Here is a 22,134-nt window from a genome sequence, read left to right on the forward strand (position 1 = left end):
GCTTCCTTCTAGTGTGCCCACATCCCCTCACATCTTAGTGTCATCAGCAAATTTGAACACGGTGCTTTTTACCCCCTCGTCCAAATCACTGATGAAGATGTTGAACAGTGCGGGCTCAAGGACCAAGCCCTGCAGAACCCCACTGCCCACATCCCTCCAGGTCGAAAATGACCCATCCACTACCACCCTCTGGGTGCGGCCCTCTGACCAGTTGGCAACCCATTTGACTGTGTAGGTGTCAACACCACAGTCCCCCAGTTTCTTAATGAGAACGGGGTGAGAGACAGTGTCGAAAGCCTTCCAGAAGTCCAGGAAGACTATGTCCACTGCTACCCCTGCATCTAATGATCTGGTGATCTGATTGTAAAAGGCCACCAGGTTGGTCTGACAGGACCTGCCACTGATGAACCTGTGTTGGTTGCCCCTAAGCATGCAGTCCCCTTAAAGCCTAATCTTAAAGCCTATTACAAGAGGATTTCAGAAGTGCCCTACTCCTTACAACAATTTCTCAGATGACCTCACTTCTTTTTACTTTGTTTGAAGACTAAAGTATTGACATTGACAAGTACATCTTATTGCACCTTGCAGGAAAGAGAGAGTCTCATTTAAAAGGAACTCTGGCCTTGCTTTTCAAAGGTGTTGAACATCTGCAGCTGTTCACTTCAAACAAACAGATACTAGCACTGTTAAAAAGTTTGGCCTTCCATGTCACTCAGTGAAGGCCACCCTGAAAAACAGGATTCTCTCTGCAGGGTACACAGAATAGTGAAGATCAAGAAAGCATTCTGCAGACTCCCATCTGCGTAAGTGGGCAGTATACACACTTGTTGGGGTGATAAAAACATGTACGTATGTGAAACAACACCATAGGCGTTTTACAAAGACTAAGAAAATCCACAGTTGTTTCTCCACATTTGCATTCCCTTCCTTTGTTTTCAGTATCTGCTATCACACTAAAGAGTTGACCTGTGAGAGGGAAAGAAAATGTTGGGGTGCAGCCATGACTGAAAGAGGCTAACAAGGTTTCAAAATCTTTCTTCTTTGTAACAAATACAAGAAAGGAGGATCAAGATGACTCAGTGAAGCACACAGGAACAACCAAAATGCGAGGGAAGTTGAATAAACTTTTTGGTATTAAACAAAATGATAGGCAAGAATTTCAATGGACTGCTCTGGATATCAGGGAAGATATGATCCTGGCATCTTCCAGTTCTTGCCAGTACTGCCAAAAAATTAAGAGCCATCACCTCCACCAATGAGAGCAATGGCAGAAGTATACCTAAACCAGGTTCTGAAATTTTGAGTGTTGCATTTTCCCCTAAACATGTAACTCAGGCTACAAAACAATTTCTATCATTGCTAGCACTACTGACCACTAGTGGTAGGGCCCATCTTCAATAGTGCAGTTTTATCACAAATTCAGGACACGGGTGTGTTACAACAATTAGTAAGCATGCAGTATTAGCAAATGTTCTTTCAGTTTATATAGATATTTCTGCTTTCAAGCATGGAGTTTTATTACTAAAAATTTTTTCAGGTTTAGCTACAGTAAACAGCTAGAAGGTAACTTGCTTACAAGCATTTTCCAATGCTCCACTCTTCTCCAAACTGAAAAGGATAGAGAAGTACCTTTAGTTTTTCAAGGGATAGATCATGCATTTCTTGTGGCACAAAGCAATTTCTTAGAATATTCTACTCTGCAATGTATCGATTCCCAAAGCTGCACATTATAGTTTGCGCTCTGAACAAAGCTAAGTACATTCTCTCCCAAGCCTCTTGTCTTCTAAATGCATCCTCCTTGGTTGCATCTCACATTATTGCACATTCAGGGTGCATCTGGATGAGCAGGAAGATGTGGTATGCAGCACCACACATGCAGGTATTACCCGTTCTGCTAATCTGCAGTGTGCAGGGGAGGGAGGGGGGTTGACACTGGGAGATCACCATGCCTAAAAAAGCAGGGCGGCACATGTGGTGACAGCGTGTGTCATCTGAAACCAGAGCCTGGATGGCCAGAGCCATACTCCAGCTGCCAGTCAGGCTCCCTGCTGCAGTATCACAAGCCCCCAGGACCCCAAGTAAAGCAGCAGGGGCCAGCCCAGGTACTGGCCCCAACCTCGCCTACCCCACCCATACCACTCATCAGAGCACACGTACACAGGCGTTCCCCAGAGACAAGATGCAGCATTGTCCCCACAGAAATGCACGCTCCTGCTCATGAGGTCTCACCCACACCAACTGCATATAATGAACATATTAATCACTAGCTCTTTTGCTTAAATTGCGAAGGCAGCATTTTCATCCCACTTCAGAAACTGAAGGTGTGGTTTACCAGTAGGATTAATTTCTATCCTATTTGAAGTGAACTGGCAAGTTGATATATTTTTTCCCTTCTCTTCTTCTGTATCAGGGCATTTTCATCACTTCTCTAGCTCAGTAGTTCACAACCTCAGGTGGCGACCGACAATGCTGGCAGTGCCACACACAAAGGATGAGCCAAGCTGTGTGCTGGAAGCTCCCCCAATCCTGCCCCCACCCCCGGGCTGCCACCACACCCCACTCCCAGCAGTGGGTCACAGCAAAAAAAAGGTTGGGAACCACTACTCTAGCATTATTTACAAAAATTGTCACAGTAGCCAAGGCCTGAAACTGCAGAACTTTTATAGATAAAGGCCACAAATATGGGAGCCCCTAGGGCTGTGCGAAACGGCACCGTTCCATTTTGACTTGAGTTTCAAGCTTTGAACAGAACAGCGTTTTGTTTCGAATTTCATTTTGAGTAGAAACAGCTGTTACGTTTCACTTCGTCAACACAGTGAGGCTGCTTCGACGTTTCGTCTAACCATCGTGCTGAGGAAAGAAACTCAGCCCAGCTGGGCTGAATTTGTTTCCCCCAGCTGGACCATTGCGCTGGGGGTGGGAAGTCAGCCCAGCTGGGCTGAGTTCCCATCCCCAGCCAGATCGTAGGGCTGGGGACGGAAACTGAGCGATCGGGTTCAGTTCCTTTCCCCAGCCCAATCACAGCTCTTGGAAGGAAAACTGAGCCCAGGCTCAGTTCCCTTCCCCTGTGCTGTGATTGGCTTCCTGCAGCCTGACGGTGGGAGATGGGGAGAGCCAGGGCTGTGCTCCTGGCTGCTGCTGGGAGCGCAACCCTGGTTCTCCCCTGTCTCCCACAACCTCACTGCTGGCTTCAAAACTTGAAATGTTTCAAAAGTTTCGAAACGTTTTGACTAGCCTTCGAGGCTGTTTCAAAGCCCTTTGGTTTGATTCAATTTCGCTGTTTCGAGCTCATCATGAGTCCAAACAGTGTCGAATTGAAACAGCTGGCGAAATTTCACACAACTCTAGGAGTCAGTGACTTTTCCATCAAAGATCAATTCCTCCAAATCTTTTTTTCCTTTTCAGGGCATCATCCATTAAAAGTATGCAAGTCTTTCATACTGTATTGTTACAGCATTTACTAGGAGCCTGAGGCAAACATACTGGGGCTTGTTTTCACTTTTCAGTGGCTCTGAAGTATGTAGAACCTGTTGTCCATTTTGGTAATACTCAAATTTTTGTTGTGTGTTGGAAACAGACCTGAATATGCTGGCTTCAAAAAATTATTTAAAATTTTGGCTTAATAAACTATATGGTCTGAGTTATTCCTGTTAAGCACAGAACCATAAGGCAGGAAGGAACCTTAGAGGGTCATCTAGCCCAATCCCCTGCTCAAGAAAAAAAATCATTCATGTCTAAGCCATTCCAGACAAATACCTTCATTCTGAAGACTCCCACAACAGAGAATCCACAGCCTGTCCTGCCAATCTACTCCAGTGCTTAACCACCATCACAGTTGTCATGAACCCACAATATTTTGAGGTATTCATGGAATGTCACAGTTTCTTGAATTCATTTCACTAACATTTCACATAGCTTCTATGGATAGGTAGCATTAAGCTGTGTTTAGCTTTATCATTATTACGTATGCTGTATGCATGAATTATGGCATTTGATATGAACATAATTTTTATGTTTTATATTTTGACAAGGACTGTTTAAGTGGGCAGTGATTAACTTCAGTGTTGCTCCTCTATTCACACTTGAAAACAATTGCTGAGGATTACCATCCAACATGGGTATGTTGGACAGTCAAAAAGACCCTTGGAGACCTGGTCTGAGGCACATGAACCAGGATCTTCCAGACAATGACAAATTTACATTTTAAAAAGAGAGGCCTACAGCAAGAATGACACCTAACTATTTAGGAAAGGGCATTACTCAGTAGAAGTAAGAAACGGTATTCTTAGGATACATCTGAAAAGATGTAAATATTCTCCTGGTCATAATTGGACTAGGAAAACTCCTGGTTTGGTAAACAGATATACCCTTTGGGGCAGAGAGGAGGTGGCAGGAAGTTATATGCATAGTATAGGATCTCCAAGAATCCAATGAATAATGTATTCAAGGTACAATTAAACAAAATCCCCATACTTAATCCTTGCCATGGGACCAAGTGTTGATCTTCAGTTTTTCTGGACACAAGGAATAACTAAGCCAGGGGTGGGCAAAATACGGCTCGCAGGCCAAACCTGGCCCATCAAAAGATTTTATGTGGCCCATGGCAGGTTTCTCAGCCCTGCCCAGCCCAGCCCAGGTGCAGGGGGCAGTCAGGGCTGTGGTGCGTGCAACGGGTCCCACTGCCCCCAGGCACGCAGCAGGGCTGGGGTGACACAGCAGCCCACCAGCCCCACTGCCTAGGCACCTCAGCCCATCCACCGTGTACTCAGTGCCAGGGGTGCTAAATGAAGTGGGTGGGGTCTCCATGGAGACTGGTCTGGGACCCCCACAGGCAGGATGCACTTGGCTGGCCAGATGGGATGGGGTTGGGGACAGCCAGGGAATGGCATCCAGGAGCAGGACAGGCGTGCAGGGCCAGGTCCAGGATCACAAGGACCAGAGCTGCATCTGGGGTAAGGATGTGTCACAATACTTGGAAAACTTGTCCTAATATTCAAGCTAAATCTCTTTTGCTGCAATTTCAGATTCTTGCTTCTTATCATATCCTCTATGGACAGAGAACAATTGATTCTTTTCTTAATAGCCTATTTTATATTTAAAGAATTATCACAACCCCTCTCAATCTTCTCTACTTTTGGTTAGATAAACATAGTTCTTCAAACATTTGCTTGTATGTCAAGTTTTCCACCTCCTTCCAACCATTTTGCTGCTGCCCTCTGGATTCTTTCCAACTTGTCCATTACTTGAAGTCAAGTGCCCACAACTGGACCCAATGATCCATGGGAAGACCTAACCACTGAAGAATCAAGTGGAAAATATATTTCCCATGATTTGCATGCAACATTCCTATTAACACATTCCACTACTAGCTTTTTTACAGCAATAGCACGACTGAATTTATTCAAGGTTGCTGTCCATTTTAAACTGCAGACCCTTTGCTAAAATGCAGGACTTCAGAAATCTGATGCCCAAAATTTTATATTTGTGTATTAGATTGTTCCATCTTAAATGCAATACTTTGCACTTGTTCTTACTGAATTTCATCCAATTTATTTCAGGCCAATTTTCCAATTTATCAAGGTCATTTTATATTCTAATCTTATTTGCTAAAGAGTCTGCTATCACACCCAGCTGGCGGTCATCTGAAAATTTATTACGTATATGCTCAATCCCAGTCTCCAAGTCATTAATGAAGATACTGAACAGCAGTGGACCCTGAACAGTTCCCTAGGGAACCCCACTTGATAAATCCTCCCCTTAAACATAGAGCCTTTGATGACTACTCTTTGAGCCTTATTATCCATCCAATTATAAACCCACCTTATAGTAGTTATCTCGATCATATTTCTTTATGAAAACATCATGGGAGAGAGTATATCAAGATCCTGGCTAATGTTGAAGTATACTACATTCATTGCTCTCCCTCCATCCAGAAAGCTTGCAATTTTGTTGTAGAAGGAAATCAGGGTGGCTAGCAGAAAGGGTATAGTTTTCAGTTGGGGCAAGTTAACATAGGGACAGCTTAGAAGGGTCATAGTTCTAATATAGCTAGTGGCTTCAAATTTAAAATCATATTTAAATAGGGTCACTTATTTCATATTTAAATATTAAATCATATTTAAATAGGGTGACTAGGGTGATCCTAGTTTGACTGGGAGAGTCCTGGATTCAGAAGCTGGTCCTGGCCAGCCACTGAAAATTAAAATGAGCGTCCCAGGCATGGGGCACAGTCCAGCAGGAGGCAGAGCAGCATGAGCTGTAAAACAGGAAGCCCTAGCAGGCAGCAAAACTACCCTAAATTTAGCTTGATTAGTAGAATGATCATTAAAAAGGGACATGACTGTTAACACCTGTGAAGTAAGGAACAATGGGCCATTAATGGGCCATTGAATCCCTGAGCTTCCTGAATAGTAGTACCAGAGCTGCAACATGCAGCCCAGCCCCAGCTGCAGCAGTACCACTGATGTTGAGGGGGGTGGGGCGGGGGAAGAGGACTGTCCCAGATTTCACGTTGTCCCATATAGCTAGCCTATGGTTTAAAGAGAGTAAAGAAAACCTGTTTCATGGCATTGATGACATATAGCCTAAACAGACCATTGCCAGCAACCAAATATCACCAGTGCCTGGCAATTGATCCACTTCTGCTTTTTGCCACCAAGGCTAGAGTCTGAGATAAGATGGGACAAAGCTATCTAAGGATTTCCCCCACCAGGAAAACCTAAAATGGCTAATTAGGTTTGTTTTATTTGTTAGAGTATGACAGTTGAACAAAAGCCCATGGCAGACTACAGAACCTGGATTTTTACGTGCAATAGGGGCACTGTAAACTGTTTGACACTCATCTGACTTGGCTATAACCAACAGGGTTTAAGTTATACCCATACAGCAACTGTTTGGCTCCGAAGTCAAATTTGTGCTTCTCTGCCTAACAAGCCACTTGTCCATGTATTTATCAGTGCGCTCTGGGAAGAACTTGGATAGTAGATATGGAAATTAACTTCAGGATGTCCTACACTGCAGAAAGAGGAAGAGCTGAACTGGTTACACAGACATAACTAAGATATTCTACCCACTAAAAAAACAAGAGTGCCAAATTGGATACACTTCCTAGAAAAAGGCACTATTGATAACCAAGCACACTCAGCCTTGTAGAATATGCACAAACTGTATTTGGAGATAAGAACCACATTCACAGGAAGGCCCAGTGTTAAGCCACTGGGATCAGTGTCTTAGTTTCCAAATATCCCAACTATTTTTCCAAGGTTGGTTTTGTTCTGTTTTTTAAAGTAACTGTTTGCTTCTAACATTGCTAGTTACAGGATCGTCCAAAAGCTGTTAATTTCCCACCACGCTCTCATCACAAGTTATAAGCCTTCATAAAAGGGACGGGAGAATCTTTACCCTAGTGCTACAGAAAAAATCTAGACACATGCTACATTAAATTGCTCAGGCAAGTGAGGTATCCAGCAATGGTCTTCAGAATAATAAATAAATAAATAAATAAAAATAGGGTCTATCAATTAGAGAAGTGGCGCTTGGAGCCTATGTGCTGGCATGCCTACAGTTTTTTTTAATGTCTGGCAGGATGTTTTACAAACTAAACTCAGCAAGATTACATTTCCACCAGAAGGTGGTTCAGATGGTTTTGCTAATAATTTTGATCAGCTGAAATGGAGAAAAACATCATTTCATTTATTTGGCTTTTCAAAAAACTGTCAAGTGTAAGCAAGACCATTAATTGCCCCTCCTAAAGGGAACAAAACAAAACAAAAAAGACCCCAAACCACATTTACATTTGTTTCCTCATGAAACTAGTCTGTAAAACCAGCCTTTGTCTCCAAAGCTAAGCTTGGTCATTCTTTCTGCATTTCCTTTGCTAGAAGGAAATACATGTTTCTTCAGAAAATTCACTGAAGGCTGGCATTGCTCCTGCTGCAAACATGTAAGTGCTAACCACCATATATTGGCTTTTGTTTTAATAGCCTTTTAACCAACTTTGTTAATGGACTGAATGCAATTTAGATATGGAACTTGGCTAAAACGTAGCTTCAATTGGCTATTAAAATTTAAGAGCCAACTAAGATAGCTAATTACAAAAAAGCTCCAGTGATAATGCTAAGCAGAATTGGTAATAGCAAATGACAGTCTGTCTAGTCTTATTCCCAAAGGGAAAGAAACTCTTAACTGAGAAGTCAACCAGACAATGTGCAGAAAACTTAATTGCATTACTGGTATTATGGCATCCCAAATCTGGCAGCTCACTGGGACAAAACAGTGAGTAAAGTCTGTCAAACTACTCAGGAAAGCAACTGACCCTTTTTATATATTAGCTGCAGCAGATTCCACAAATTACTGCTTTAAGGTCTAACCTTTTAGGAAAAATTTCTGTAAATAAACCATTGAGGTTTAAGACCATCAACAAAGTACCATAAAAAACCCCTTATACCTATCCTGAATTAGATTCTCCCTCCAGATATTTTAAATTAGAAAAAATATAAACAACTATTTGTCTGCTAAATATTCACACTAAAAGCATTCTTTGCTTCATTATCAATACTCTCATTATACCATCAGTTGAAGTACAGACTAGTTCTCCTATGAAGATTTATCATGTATGGTGGCCACTTTGAAAATGTAGGTAGTACAGTCTTTAACATTCTCTACTCAAGTGTCTCCCTGCTGTGCCTGTAAATGTCAGTCCAGTTTTTTCACGGCTGTGCGCACAGATTAGAAACAGCAGGAGAGCTTGGGAGTATGACTACAATACCAGTAAGGACACTTGTCTTCATGGCACTGCTCAAGTGATTCTTGGAATGCAGGACCCTGCTGTTTTCTAATATTTACACACAACTGGAGTCATCAAGAGCAGTAAATGCAGTCTAAAGGCAGCTTGCTTCTTTTGTGTTAGGGGCTTTACATTCATTCAAATGGGAATGTCAACAAAAAGTACATTCCCCCCCCCCACCCCTGTAAGCTGTGTATTTCCCTACCATTTTGCAATACAAATGTAACTATGCACACTGTATTATGAAAACCTTCCTCTCTGCTCTTCCTTACCTTCCTCACCCACTAAGGATCATTGAAGTTCACAGGGAGTCACCAGAGCTGCTTGACCACTAGCTATTGTGTTTTGACAAGAGCAGACACAGCCTGACAAACTATTCACCTGGACTCTAAAGTGCCTTTTTGCTTCTTAGAACATTTTATAGGAAGCACTTCACTCAAGATACTATTCTTTTTTGTTACCAAGACCTGAGATTAGTGTATTTTAATCTCAGGATCTGAGGCAGAATTTGAAAAAACTCAGTGCATCTTAGGAGACTTTCTTCTCACGTACCCTAAAATTTCTTTGTGTATTGAAGTTTGGTCTTATTATATCAAAAAAAGCCTAGTCGTGGATGGGTGAGAGGATTTGGAAGAGTGGTGACATACCAGTAAAATTCACATGCATTGTAATTTAATGTTCACTAATCAACAATAAAATATAGAAGGAGTGAATGATGCTACCTTTGAATCATAGAAAATTAGGGTTGGAAGGGACCTCAGGACATCATCTAGTCCAAACCCCTGCTCAAAGCAGGACCATCCCCAACTAGATTATCCCAGCCAAAGCTTTGTCTAGCCAGGTCTTGATAATTTCCAAGAATGGAAACCTCTCTGGGTAACCTGTTCCAGTGTTTTACTACTCTCCTAGTGAAAAAATTCCCAATATCTAACCTAAACTTCCCTTGCTGCAACTTGAGACCATTGCTCCTTGTTCTGTCATCTGTCATCACTAAGAACAGTCCAGCTCCATCCTCTATTAAACCGCCTCCCCTTCAGGTAGTTGAAGGCTACTATTAAATACCCCACGGTCTTCTCTTCTGTAGACTAAATAAACCCAGTTTCCCCACCCTCTCCTCATAAGTCATGTGCCCCAGCCCCTGAACCATTTTGTTGCCCTGAGCTGCACTCTCTTTAATTTGTCCATATCTTTTCTGTGGTAGGGAGCCCAAAACTGAACACAGTATTCCAGATGTGGCCTCACCAGTGCCAAACAGAGGGAAACAATCACTTCTCTTGACCTAGTGGCAACACACCTATTCCCTGACAGCAACAAATTACAATTTCTGTTTTCTTGCCAACAATATATCTTTAGCTGGCTGTAAGATGGGTCAGGGATGGCACCTTAGAGCAGTGTTCCCCAAGCTTTTGATATTTGGGGCCAATTTTTTTCTGGAATAAAATTAGCAGCACACTTCACCCTTTCACCTGAAAAGTTCCGCATATAAATCCATGCAATGGTGCCCACCGACCAAATGAGCAGTGCCAAGTTGGTCCATGAGCCAGATGTGGTGTGTAGGCCTGATCCTGCCACATGGGGCTGATTGGTGAGGACAAATCCCACTCTGTAGAGCTTAGAAATTTGGCAGTGACAGATCAATGGCAATGCTACTTGCCTGTGCTTTTCCACTGCCAGATTTCCAGACCCTTGGGGAGTACCACAGGCCAAATGACATGGCTCCACAGGCCAGATCTGATACCAAAAGTATCATTTTTCACAACATTTCCACCCTCTTGCAGTACCCTTTGAGAAAGAAAATGAATAGCAGCCTTCCCTTTATTCTGGGAAAGAAAACTCTATGGAATCCAATGCATTAATATATGGTAAACTACTAACATTGTAAAGTCTTGTCATGTTTCTTTTCTACTTATGCAAATGCACAGAAAGCCTCCTGTATATTTCTTCCATCATACAATGACCAGGCCAAATGTCAGGTGGCAGTAGATGGTATCCAGTTTTCCATTTTAAAAAGTTGCAATTTTATGAACACAAAATTTCCTTGTTTAAAGAGAAAGGAAAATCTGATTGATCATTTAATCATTGAAACGCACACACTTTATATTCCAACATCCCCGTTTATTTCAGAATGCAGACAGTTGGATAACTAACATTATATAAGCATTTAAATTAGCAAGAACAAACAGTGGTATACCAATAAAGTTCATTTACTCCTATATGTTGCTTAAACAGTTTGCCATTTTTTGTAAAGCAGTATTCTTCAGAAGACTTATATCTATTGTTCCGGTTTAAAAGAAAGTTACTTGCATTACCTAAGTGCAAAAGGTTTTCAAGCTTCAAGGTAAAACAATGATCTCCACACTTGATCTCAAAACTTTCCCAGAAATGCCTGGGATTAGGAGGGGGGCGGGGGGGAGAAAAGAAAACAAGGCAGCTCAGCATAAAAGTGCTTTAAAAATGGAATAAATTTTTTTTAAAAGTCATCTTACCAAGCAGCAAGGACAAAAGATGATTTTCATGTGATAAGCACAAGTCAAGCTTTCCCTAAAGTAAGAAAGGAAAGTGTAAGAAAATGGAAAATGTATAAGTAAAAAAAAGTTACATAGGAAAAAAGTGGGCTCATACCCTTCGTTGCTTCTTTTTGGTAAAAATAAAACATGGCGTTTGTAGGGTTTCCAAAAGAAATTCAGGTCTTGCCTAGTGTCTTTCCCCTAGGAGACTATGGATACCTAGAGAATTGATATGAGGACGGCATTATTAGGCAAAGGAAACTTGATGAACTGAAGTTCAGCCACATTACAAAATTTAAATGCGTCAGAAGATGTTTTTCAGTAATTTCATTACATAAACACAGGTGTAAGAGGAAATAACCAATGTGATTGCTGAAATCTGTACTTTAACATTAAATTTTGTAGTGTAAGCCAAGCCTGACTGAATTAAGTGATAAAACAAAACACCTGTGAAATAGTTGAACAAAAGGTATCTAATTATTTGCTGTTTCTTCCCCTCTAATTAGTGCTACATCTACATATCAGACCTCCAATAAGTGTTCATGCAACACCAGGGAAGACTAGAAGCAACATGGCTAATATTTCTAAGACACGAACATAAAAGGGGAAAAAAAAAAAGAAAAACTTGAATGGTTGTGGGCTCCCTTTCCAAGTTATAAAGCAGCGAAAAAATGTCATGTCTCAATAGTAATCTGAAGAGGAAAAAAAATAACTTGTACAGACTAAAATCAACTTCATTTCAAAGTTGGGAAAAAAATCTGTATTTATGAGAATTAAATTGTACATACAGTGCACAAATATTTTAATAAAACATTTATTCTTCAAAAGTGGGTACAAACTTCAGCAGTTGTCATACAAATCCTGTAAAATAACTGAATGTTTAAAAAAAAGGAAAGAAAAATTCCAGTGCTACAGGAACTGAACAAAGGATAGCTGGGCAAAAGAACACGTTATTTTGGTTCATCTACTTCTGGACTCTCTTTCTAGTTCTTGGGTTTTTCTTAGTTATCGGTGAGGTCGCCTTTGTTTTGGTTGCTCCTGACTCTGTAGTTCAAAACACAAACAAAAAGTCAAGTCAATCTTTATATACTAAAGGATAGCAAGAAGGTTCATGGCAAAGTAAGTTTTTCACAGCATTCTAGAAGGGTAAACTCAAATAAAATTAGTAATTAGACTTTAATTTATACTACAAATTAGATAACCCATCCCAGGCTGTCAATATCCATAACCATCTTTTTAAACATATATATAGTTAGATAAGACCCCAATCTTGTTCTCAGACTGTCAGTTATTCTATAACACTATGGTAACAAACTGACATCAAAACAGGACACTCTGCCAAAAATTCCTCAAGATTCTCATTTTTCCCCATTATTAAAAAATGAAGCTTAAAACAACAAAAAATTGGCTCCGCCTTTCATCAGAGGATCCAGGTCCAGTTTGAAGGAAAGTAAGCTGTAAACTGGACAGTCTGCCTTCTTTATAAAGAAACAGAATTGGATGCAAAAATCACTGCAGTCTTACTAATACTTTTCTACCCAATAGAAAGGACAGAAAAAATTGACATAAATCAGAACAAGTGGCAGTCACAACAAACAAAAATAAAATACCTGAATAAAAATTAAGCATACGTGACCATTTCCAGAAACATAGAGACCATTCAAAATCAGTATTATGCCATTTAATACTACTACTGCTCATTTCTTACTACCATATCTGTGACCAAATCAGGTATTGTTAGGTTTGTGTTCAATTGGAAGTCATTTTAAGAGGGGCTGATTGCTTAACAAAGGAAGCCACGGCTAATTCAAGTTGTGTAAATAATCAATTTTGGTTTGGTGCCTGCATTGACCAATAAGAAAAACCTGAGATGACTGGCTCTGTGGATGCGGGAAGCAGTGGACATGATATATCTTGATTTTAGCAAAGCTTTTGATACGGTGTCCAACAATATTCTCGCAAGCAAGCTGAAGAAGTATGGGTTAGTTGAATGGACTGTAAGGTGGATAGAAAACTGGCTGGATCATCAGGCTCAGACAGTAGTAATCAATGGCTCTCTAGTTGGCAGCTAGCCTCAAGTGGAGTGCCCCAGCGGTCAGTCCTAGGGCCAGTTTTATTCAATGTTTTCATTAATTACCTGGAAGATGGCAAAGAGTGCACCTTTAGCAACTTTGCAAATGACACCAAGCTGGGGGGAGTAGTAGATACACTAGAGGAGTGGTCTCCAAAGTGGGGTGTGCATAAGACAATCCATTGGGGTGCGGGAAGAAAATATTAGAACTTCTATTTATATATTTTTATCTATATATATTGTACATAATATATTAGTACAGTAGTACATGTATATAATTTATAAATAAATAAATATACATATATTGGGGGTGCACGCTCAAAACATTTTTACTGATGGGGTGCGCAATCAAAAAAGTTTGGAGACCACTGCACTAGAGGATAGGGCTAGGATTCAGAGAGGGACCTCAACAAATTGCACAAGTGGAACAAAAGAAATCTCATGAGGTTCAATAAGGACAAGCGCAAAGTCCTGCACTTAGGACAGAACAAACCCATGTACCGGTACAAGCTGCAGAAACCTGGGGATTACAGCGGACAATAAGCTTAACATAAGCCAAGTGTGTCCTTGTTGGGAAGAAGGCTAACAGCATACTGGGCTGCACTGCCAGCAGGTTGAGAGAAGTGATTCGTCCCCTCTATTCAGCACTGGTGAAGCCACTTCTGGAGTACCGTGTCCAATTTTGGACATGGTACTACAGAAAGGATGTGGACAAATTGGACAGCAGTGGATGGCAATGAAAATAGTTAGGAGGCCGGGGCACATGATTTATGAGAAGAGATTCATGGAACTAGGCTTATAACGTCTGGAAAGACAGAGGGAATTAAATAGCAGCCTTCAACTACCTGAAGGGGGGATTCCAAAGAGGATGGATCTAGACTGTTCTCAGTGGTGACAAACAAGAGAACAAGGAGCAGTGGTCTCAAGTTGCAGCAAGAGAAGTTTAGGTTAGATATAAGGAAAAACTTTCATGAGGAGAGTAGGAAAACCCTGGAACAGGTTACCCAGAGAGGCTGTGGACTCTCCATCCCTGGAAATTTTTAAGACGTGGCTAAACAAGGGATGGGATGATCTAGTTGGGCATGGTCCTGCTTTGAGCAGGGGGTTAGACTAGACGATATCTTGACGCCCCTTCCAACCCTCATTTTCTATAATTCTATTAAATGTTTATGCTGTTTTCTTTTCCTTTTATGGCTTAAGCTATTTGTGGAATTCAACCCAAATTTGCAACTGTTTTCAATCACCCCTAAGCTAATGCATTTTGTCACTGAACGTATGTCTAGCCCTTGTATTAATCCTACACAAGTCTTAAATACAACCTCTTATAACAGTAACTGCAACTGGTTGAGTATTCGATAAAACATTTCTTAATCATTTTATTCAAATCCACTGTTCTTATTCTTGAACTCTGATAAAGGGTAAAACAGAAGTGATCAAATTTCCTTTTCCAAAAGAAAAAACAAGCTAATATTTCCCCTTCTACTGGGAGATTCTGAAAACCATCCAGCTTTAGTTAAGCTGCTTCCATTAAGAGCAATACTACACTAACCCATTCAACAAAAAGATAAGAGAAATGGTGATATTTTATTTTGTTTAAGGCAAGAGTTCATTAAACAATTCTGCTAAAAGAATTAACCCATCCATCTCTCATACCAGAGAGGCCTCCCAGCATGAGAACCAGGACATAAGTGAAAAAATATCAAACATTTTTGGCTGTAAGCAGGGAAAAATTAGTTTTCAACTTTATTTGTGTTTAGAAATCACATAACTGAACTAAGTCAGGCAAGGAGACTAGACTGTAAGAGGGAGCCAAGAGGCTCCTGTTACTTGGACAGAGGCAGCAACAGGAATATCCCCAGATGGGGAGGAGACTGCATGTTATGGACAAGTTGCAGGGGAATAAGCAGCCAGGGACTCGCAGGGTGATGGTACCTATTGTGGGGTTAGCTGCCCAGCAATAGGACAACAGGGCAGAGCCTTGTTTGAGTATTAGGGAGCCTGCTGAAGCAGCAGGGTAGCAGCAGTAAGCTGCCCTGAAGGCAGCCTGGACACCAGACCCAGAGAGCATGCCAATTGTGGGTGGCTGATGAGTCACCTGACAGGAAGGGGTGGGACTTAGGAGGCACATAAAGCCAGTGCCTGAGACAAAACAGCGAGTCTGGCTCTGCAGGCTGCCCAGGAAAGAGCTCTGAACTAAAAAGGCTGCTGAGACATGCCTGGCTTACAGCAGAACTGCTTTGAGGACTGCTAGTATGACATTGAAGGTTTGCAGAGGAATATAACCCAGGCTAGGAGGAAGTCTTGTAGCCCAGCCAGCGAGCTGGTGGGTAACTTGGACCCAGTGTGGGGAAAGTGCGTTACAATCAGAGGGCTAACCCTTTCATTATCACTTACACCAGTGGTTTGTGAATGGGGCACCTGAGTGGGGTACATTCTGGTTAACCCACAGTGGGGTGCCTGAGGGGCACTGTATTTAACCATAGTGGGGTGCCAGGGGCACACCAGTGTCTTGGAGTCCTCCATGGCACTAGGCTCAAGACAAACGCAGCTGGAGACTGAGAAAGCCGACACCCAAGAGAAAGAGAGAGAAGCAGCCTGAGGCCAAGGGCCCAGAGGGGCAGAGACTAGAGCCCAAGAGGGCGAGACTGGGGCTGAACATAGAAGCCATGTCTGGCACAGTAGGCCTAAGCAGAAAGGGACCAGCTAAAGAAAAGGGGTGGAGGCTGGGAAGGCCGAAGCCCCAACAAGGGAAAGTGATTAAATGGCAACACCTGCAAGACATGGGTATGAATGCAGTGGAGGTCTGATGCCATGAATAGCCCTCATGGCGACAGGTTACCTGGGGGGGAGGGCACAGACAGGCCAAGAGAATCCACTTGGCACATATGGGGCAGGATTGGGACAGCGGGCCCAAGAGGGACCTGCTGGCTGCAGGACAAATGAGGGCTTGATCTGGGACCTAAAGGTATTCTCCCTTTTCATCTATCAACTCATTACATCAAGACATGGCAGGAAGGGAACTGGAAGGGGACCCAGGGAGCAGAGCAAGAGTTACAAGGCCATCAGGGGGAGTCACAGCTGCCCCTGGGGCCCAATCTTGTTACAGAAAGCAAAAAAAAATTGCCACGAAGTCCTAAAGAACTGAGACTAACCTGGAGATAGATTGAGAACCTAAAGAGGGAAGAAAACATTGTTTACTTAATCAGTTAGACAGAAAATAAATTTAGCATTGACGAAATTCCTTTAATGGCCTAAAACAGGGGTTCCCAAACTGTGGTATGTGTACTCCTGGGGCTACAAAAGACATCTCTGGGGGTACACAGGAGAAATTGGGTAGTGGCAAATTTAATTTTAATGATTATAATAGGCATTTAAGGGGTATACTGCTAGGGGGACACAGACAGCTGGTAAATCTGGAAGGGGGTACACTAAGAACAAGTTTGGTAACCTCTGGTCTAAAAGAAGCTGGTCACAAGCAAGGCATAGATTTCCTAGGAGATAAGATTGCATATCTCACTCTTGCATAGTTCAGTCTTCTAGGACACAGTATTTTATGGGCAAGAAGAGGGCAGGTGTGCACGCACCACTACACAGCTTATTTCAAGACTGGGAACAACAGACAGATATGCCAGGACTGAGTTTAAAACTCTCCAAAAAGCTCAGGGGAAAAGTTGGAAAGCAGGGGCATATTGTGACACACCAACAGTGAAATACTGCAGTGCAGTGTTTTGAGAAATGTCCAAAAGACTGAAGGATACATAAAGAACAGGAGGCTTCTTCACTTCAGAACAGAAAAACAAAGTATTATTGATTTTCACTCACTCCGGTACTCAATATTTGGTTGACACACTGAGAAACTGGAGTTCCAAGGCCCAGCATTTACAGCCTGCGTAAACGGAGTGGGGAAAGGTGAGTCATTCTGAGAAGCAGGAGAGTAGTTCCTGAGGATTTTAAGCAATTTCTAGGCTGCATCAGTGGAACCAGTGTTCATGGGTTTAGACCAAAGACCATGCTCCAGCTTGCATGGACATGGCAGAAACAGCATGCATACCATTCTACAGCTTAGCAAGAGCAGCACCTGCTTAGAATAGACTCTTCCAGTAGAAAACTTCCAGCAGAGGTAGTAAGACCAGTGGGAATTTTGAAATGTTAATGTTACAAGGCACCTTTTTTGTCTTTAACAAAGTGTTTTCAAGATCATTAGGCTGGGCTAAATGTTGGCATGTACAAGCTGTATGTTGGAGACTACAAAGTAACTCAACTAAGTTGTCAAATGATAAAATCATTATTTGTTTTTCACATGTATGCACAGTATGTTTATAAACTTCTTGAAGTTCACTTTCTTAATTGCAAGACAGTATTTTAATGTTATACAACCATGAACAAATGTTTATATAATTTCTGTATCCTGAACATTATCACCCTGAAACAAAAGCAAACCAACCTATCAGAAAATCTACACAAATTGAAAACACTTGTTTTAAAAGCAAATGAGAATTATGCATTAATGAACATTCTTTTTTTTAAATTATTTTAAAGACTCATGAATGCTAGAGAGCTTGCAAAAAATGGATGAACCAGCTATTCTGTTCTATGGAGGTACCTAAACCATGCTCATCACTATAATATCTGTGTGCCTTCTAGGAGCACATTAAACAATGTGACTATACATCTGTCATGCATTTGTTCTCTCATTTTGTCCCCAGGGGAAGAAGTGTGTGCAGTGGAGTGTCCTGTTTTGATAGTAAGAGCTTCAGTTTTTAAAATATACATGTTGTTCTTTGTTAGAGAAAGCATGGGTCCTGCATTTAGAACAGGTGAAACAGGTGTGGGAGAATTTACGTTGCTGAGGACATTCAAGGCAGTGGGAAAGTTCCATTTCCTGGCAAACAAGACTTACCCTTGTTGTGAAGAGCTCCACTTTGAGTATCAAGATTTGAACAGAATTTGAAATCTGAAAGGGAATCCATATGATGAATTTATAGTAGCCTACACTTCTAAGAAGATGAGCTGTAGCATTCTATGGGAGTTGGGAGTTTCCCAACTGCTGAGGTTTCATGGACAGACATATTACATTGCTATAATCTACCTGAGAAAATGATAAAGTGTTCAGACACTGAACACTTTCCAAGTGAAAACCAACTGAAAGTCCAACTGAAATCTTTCCAAGAGAAAAGCACTTCAGAAATGCTTCAAAAAGGAAGAGTTTCATCCAGGGGACCCATATATGCCCCTATACCTAGGGAGCTACTAACTTTTGGGGCCCCTTACTCAGAGATACTGCTGTGCTCCACCATGAAAGTTTCCCCCTCCCCTCATACTGCATTGAGTTTCTGCAAAAATCATGAATCCAGTACATCCCTACCTATATCCCTCCTGGCTGCAAGGTTTCAAAATGCTGCAATTTTCTCCAGCGCCTGCAAGGGGGATTAGATCAGGTGACAACAGAGGTAGGCAATTATTTGGGCCCGTGGGCCAGAGAAATCTGGTGAGCTGTCACAGGCTGGGTCAGTGCACTCCTCTTCCAGCACACAACAGCTCACCAAAACTCCTTAAGTGGCTCTACTCTGAGCTCAGCCCAGTGGCTGGGATGGGGCCACAGGCAGGCGGGGAAGGCATCCAGGGACCCAGGGCCATGACAGCATGGGGCTAAGGCTGGAGCCTGGGGCAGAGTCATGATCCACTGCTTGTAATCCTGTGCCAGGTACCAGTTGTGCAGGCCAGGGCATGCGAGGAGTGGATCACAGTTCTGCCCTGGCCCCATGCTGTCACCACCCAGTGATCCCAGGGTCTCGATGAAAACTAGCCTGGACCTGAGCAGGCAGGGCAGGCAGAATGGGGCCACAGGTAGGCAGTGAGCTGCATCTGGGGCCAGGATCTTGAGGCAGTGACAGCATGGGGCAGGGGCCTGGACCCCGGGAAGAGCCATGATCTGCTCCGGACATGCTTCTGTCCTTGGAACCCGCACCCATCACAGGGATGTGCAGGCAGTGAATCGTGGCTCTGCCCCAAGCCCCACACTGTCAGTGCCCTGCAATCCCAGCCTCGCCTGCTCATCCCGCTACCAAACACTGCTCCCCAGCTGCCCACGGCCCCTTTCCATCTGCCCAGTCACACACCCTGCCCATGCAGGTCCCACCCCTGGTGGTGGGTGTGGGGTGGACAAGTTGGGGTGCCTGGGCATCAGGGCTGGGTCTGATGGTGGTGGTAGCTGGAAAAAGCTGCTGCTGCAGGTGCCAGGAAGCAAGTCCAGCCACAGTGCCACCCCAGTCCCACTGTGCACGCAGGGGCAGCAGGATTGGCCACAAGTACCACAGCCTGGGCTGCCCATGACTGAGGGACTCACCGCAGACTGGACAAAACCCTTCAGTGGGCTGGATCTGGCCTGCAAGCCATATTTTTCCCACCCCAAGCTACAACAACCTGCAGCTGTGGTCCTAGCTCACTGCTCCCCTCACTGGGTCATGAAGTAGGGAGGGGAAAGCAGAGAAGAGAGGTGAGCAGCGATGGAAAGAGTGTGGCAGGGACTCCTAAATATCTCGAACCTCTCTCTGTCCCCTCAAGAGGGAATGAGTAGAGGGGATTGGGGCTGGTGGGCCCAGCTCTGCCATCAGTGGGGATTGCAGGGGTCTAGCAGGGATGGCAGAGGCACAAGCCTGATTTCATCCCTACCCCACGCTATCTTCATGAATGTGTAACTAATAAGTAAAACACTCCAAAATAGGATTTCATTTAAGGAGATGTTATTTCTGAGTGTTTCAGCCACTTTTGAAATGTTTTGGAATGCTTCAAAAGGCATATACATTTGTACAGCTGACCCTCTGAAACATTTTGTTAGGGCTGTCCACACCTTAAGACATACATAGCCAAGATCAACTGGTTCTACGCAACCAGAAATGACACAGCACTGTTCACAGATGCTGCTATCAACATCAGGAAGAAAGTGCTAGTGTTTGATTATTAATTTAAAAAAATACATCTTTGTGGACACACACCTTCCACCAAAAACAGCATTACAGCTGCCAAGTTTTCAAAAGGTTTTCCTCTGCCTATCAGCATCAATTCCATCTTACCTAGATTCAGTATTGGCCAGCTGTTTTTCATTAAAACATAGTTCCAGTTTGGTGACGTGTTACTTTTCTTTGCAGAGTGTTTAGAGGACCCCTTTCTTGGACGGTAATCTGAAAAGTTTCCTACCAGAAAAATACTGTAGTGCTGGAGAGGGGAAGGTTAAGATGGAATAGGACTTATATGGCTTTTACTGGTAGCCTTGCAGAAATAGTATAGCCATTATGGTCAAGGAAATATGTAAGAGGCAAAGATTAGTTGGGGGGGGGGTAATATTTATTTTGTTGGGCCTACTGTATAGCTGAGAGACATCTTAGACAAGCTTTCAGGCTCAAGGCCTTTCCTAGACCTCTCCTAACTATACAGTTGGTCCAATAAAAAGATAAATCACCCCAACGGTGGATTTGATTTAAATCACTGGTCAGGAAGCCCTGATTTAATCACTGTTTTCTACAAAAAGTACATTCTTGTTGTTTGATCTATCCTTAATACATATAATTCACAACTCAGAGATAGATGTAGGTTTCATTTTTAGAAGGTACACACGATGCATTTAAAGTGGTGATTTATTTTGGTATTTTTTCAGATTAATTTTGCAGCTACATCAGAAAACAGAATTATGATTTGGTTATTTTATTTATGAAAGATAACTGAGGCAGATACTTGTGAAGTCACTGGGAGGTGAACTATCTCCAATTCAGTAGATGAATCATGGATACTTATTTGGGGGATATTTTTGTCACGCAGTATTAAGAGGACAACAACCACCATCACCAGAAACCACAAGCAGTAAAACTGATTTACTTAACAACAACCTTATGTATTTTGGATATTTTTCTTCAACAATAAACACGTATAATTATTTTAACTAAAGGTGCACCAATATATCAGTCGCATATTGGATTGGCACCAATGAAAGGAAAATTAATATTATTGGCTATCGGCTTTTTTGGCCAGTGTAGCCGATGATAATGTCACCGATAAATGCCACGCGCATGTGCACACCCGCACATGACCAGGAATGCAGCCCCACAGCTTGGAGAGCAGCACCCTGCAGGTAGGTCTATGAGGAGGAAGGGGCATAGGAGTGCAGATCAAGGTCCCCATGGTGAGAGACAGAGTAGCGCTGGGGCAGCGCCAGATGCTGCCCAGCCAAGGCGGTGAATGGGACCCTGGGGCCGGGAACAGGACAGAGCTGTGGGCAGCTCATCTAGGGGGTGCAGGAGGTGGTGCTCCCCATCACTGCATGCACCTCCAGGGGACATATGGGGGGCAAGTGCCTCCCCAGATTTGCATGCGAGGCAGAGGCAGGCTGCTTGCTGCAGGCTTCGGGCCAGGGGAAGCACTAGTCTCTTCCTGATAGGAGGGCTGGGTGGGCAGCAGTGCTGGGAGGGATAGCTATGGTGGGGCTAGGGTGAATTTTGGGATGGCTATAGCTTCCCAAATCCTCCCCTAGTGCTTCCCCTGCCCAGGTCACACTGATTTGCTGCCTTTCCCTTGGGAGCCCTGCATTGGTCATGCGTCCTCTGCCTGCACTACAATGCAGGTCTCCCAAGGAAGAGGCATCAGAGCAGAGCACCATGAGTAGAGCCAGTGATGTGGGGGGGGAAGCTATAGCCATCCCAAAATTCACTCAAGCCCCCCTGTAGCCCCTCTTCCAGCACTGCCACAATCCACCCTGTGTAGCTGATCCCGTCCCACTC

The 22,134-nt window shown here is 43.0% G+C and overlaps 1 protein-coding gene across 1 annotated transcript in view; it reads right to left on the reverse strand.

Annotated features, from left to right (window-relative positions):
* Window positions 1–10,879: 10,879 nt before the first annotated feature.
* Window positions 10,880–22,134, reverse strand: part of VRK1 (vaccinia related kinase 1) — a 54,022-nt gene continuing 42,767 nt past the window's right edge. The window contains exon 13 of the mRNA XM_019518598.1: window positions 10,880–12,336. Coding sequence (XP_019374143.1) covers window positions 12,257–12,336 — 80 coding nt within the window. The 3' untranslated portion in view covers window positions 10,880–12,256. The remainder of the gene's footprint in view (window positions 12,337–22,134) is intronic.

This window comes from Gavialis gangeticus, unplaced genomic scaffold (assembly GCF_001723915.1).
Source record: "Gavialis gangeticus isolate Ggan-Ray unplaced genomic scaffold, GavGan_comp1, whole genome shotgun sequence".
Classification (NCBI taxonomy): Eukaryota; Metazoa; Chordata; order Crocodylia; family Gavialidae; genus Gavialis; species Gavialis gangeticus.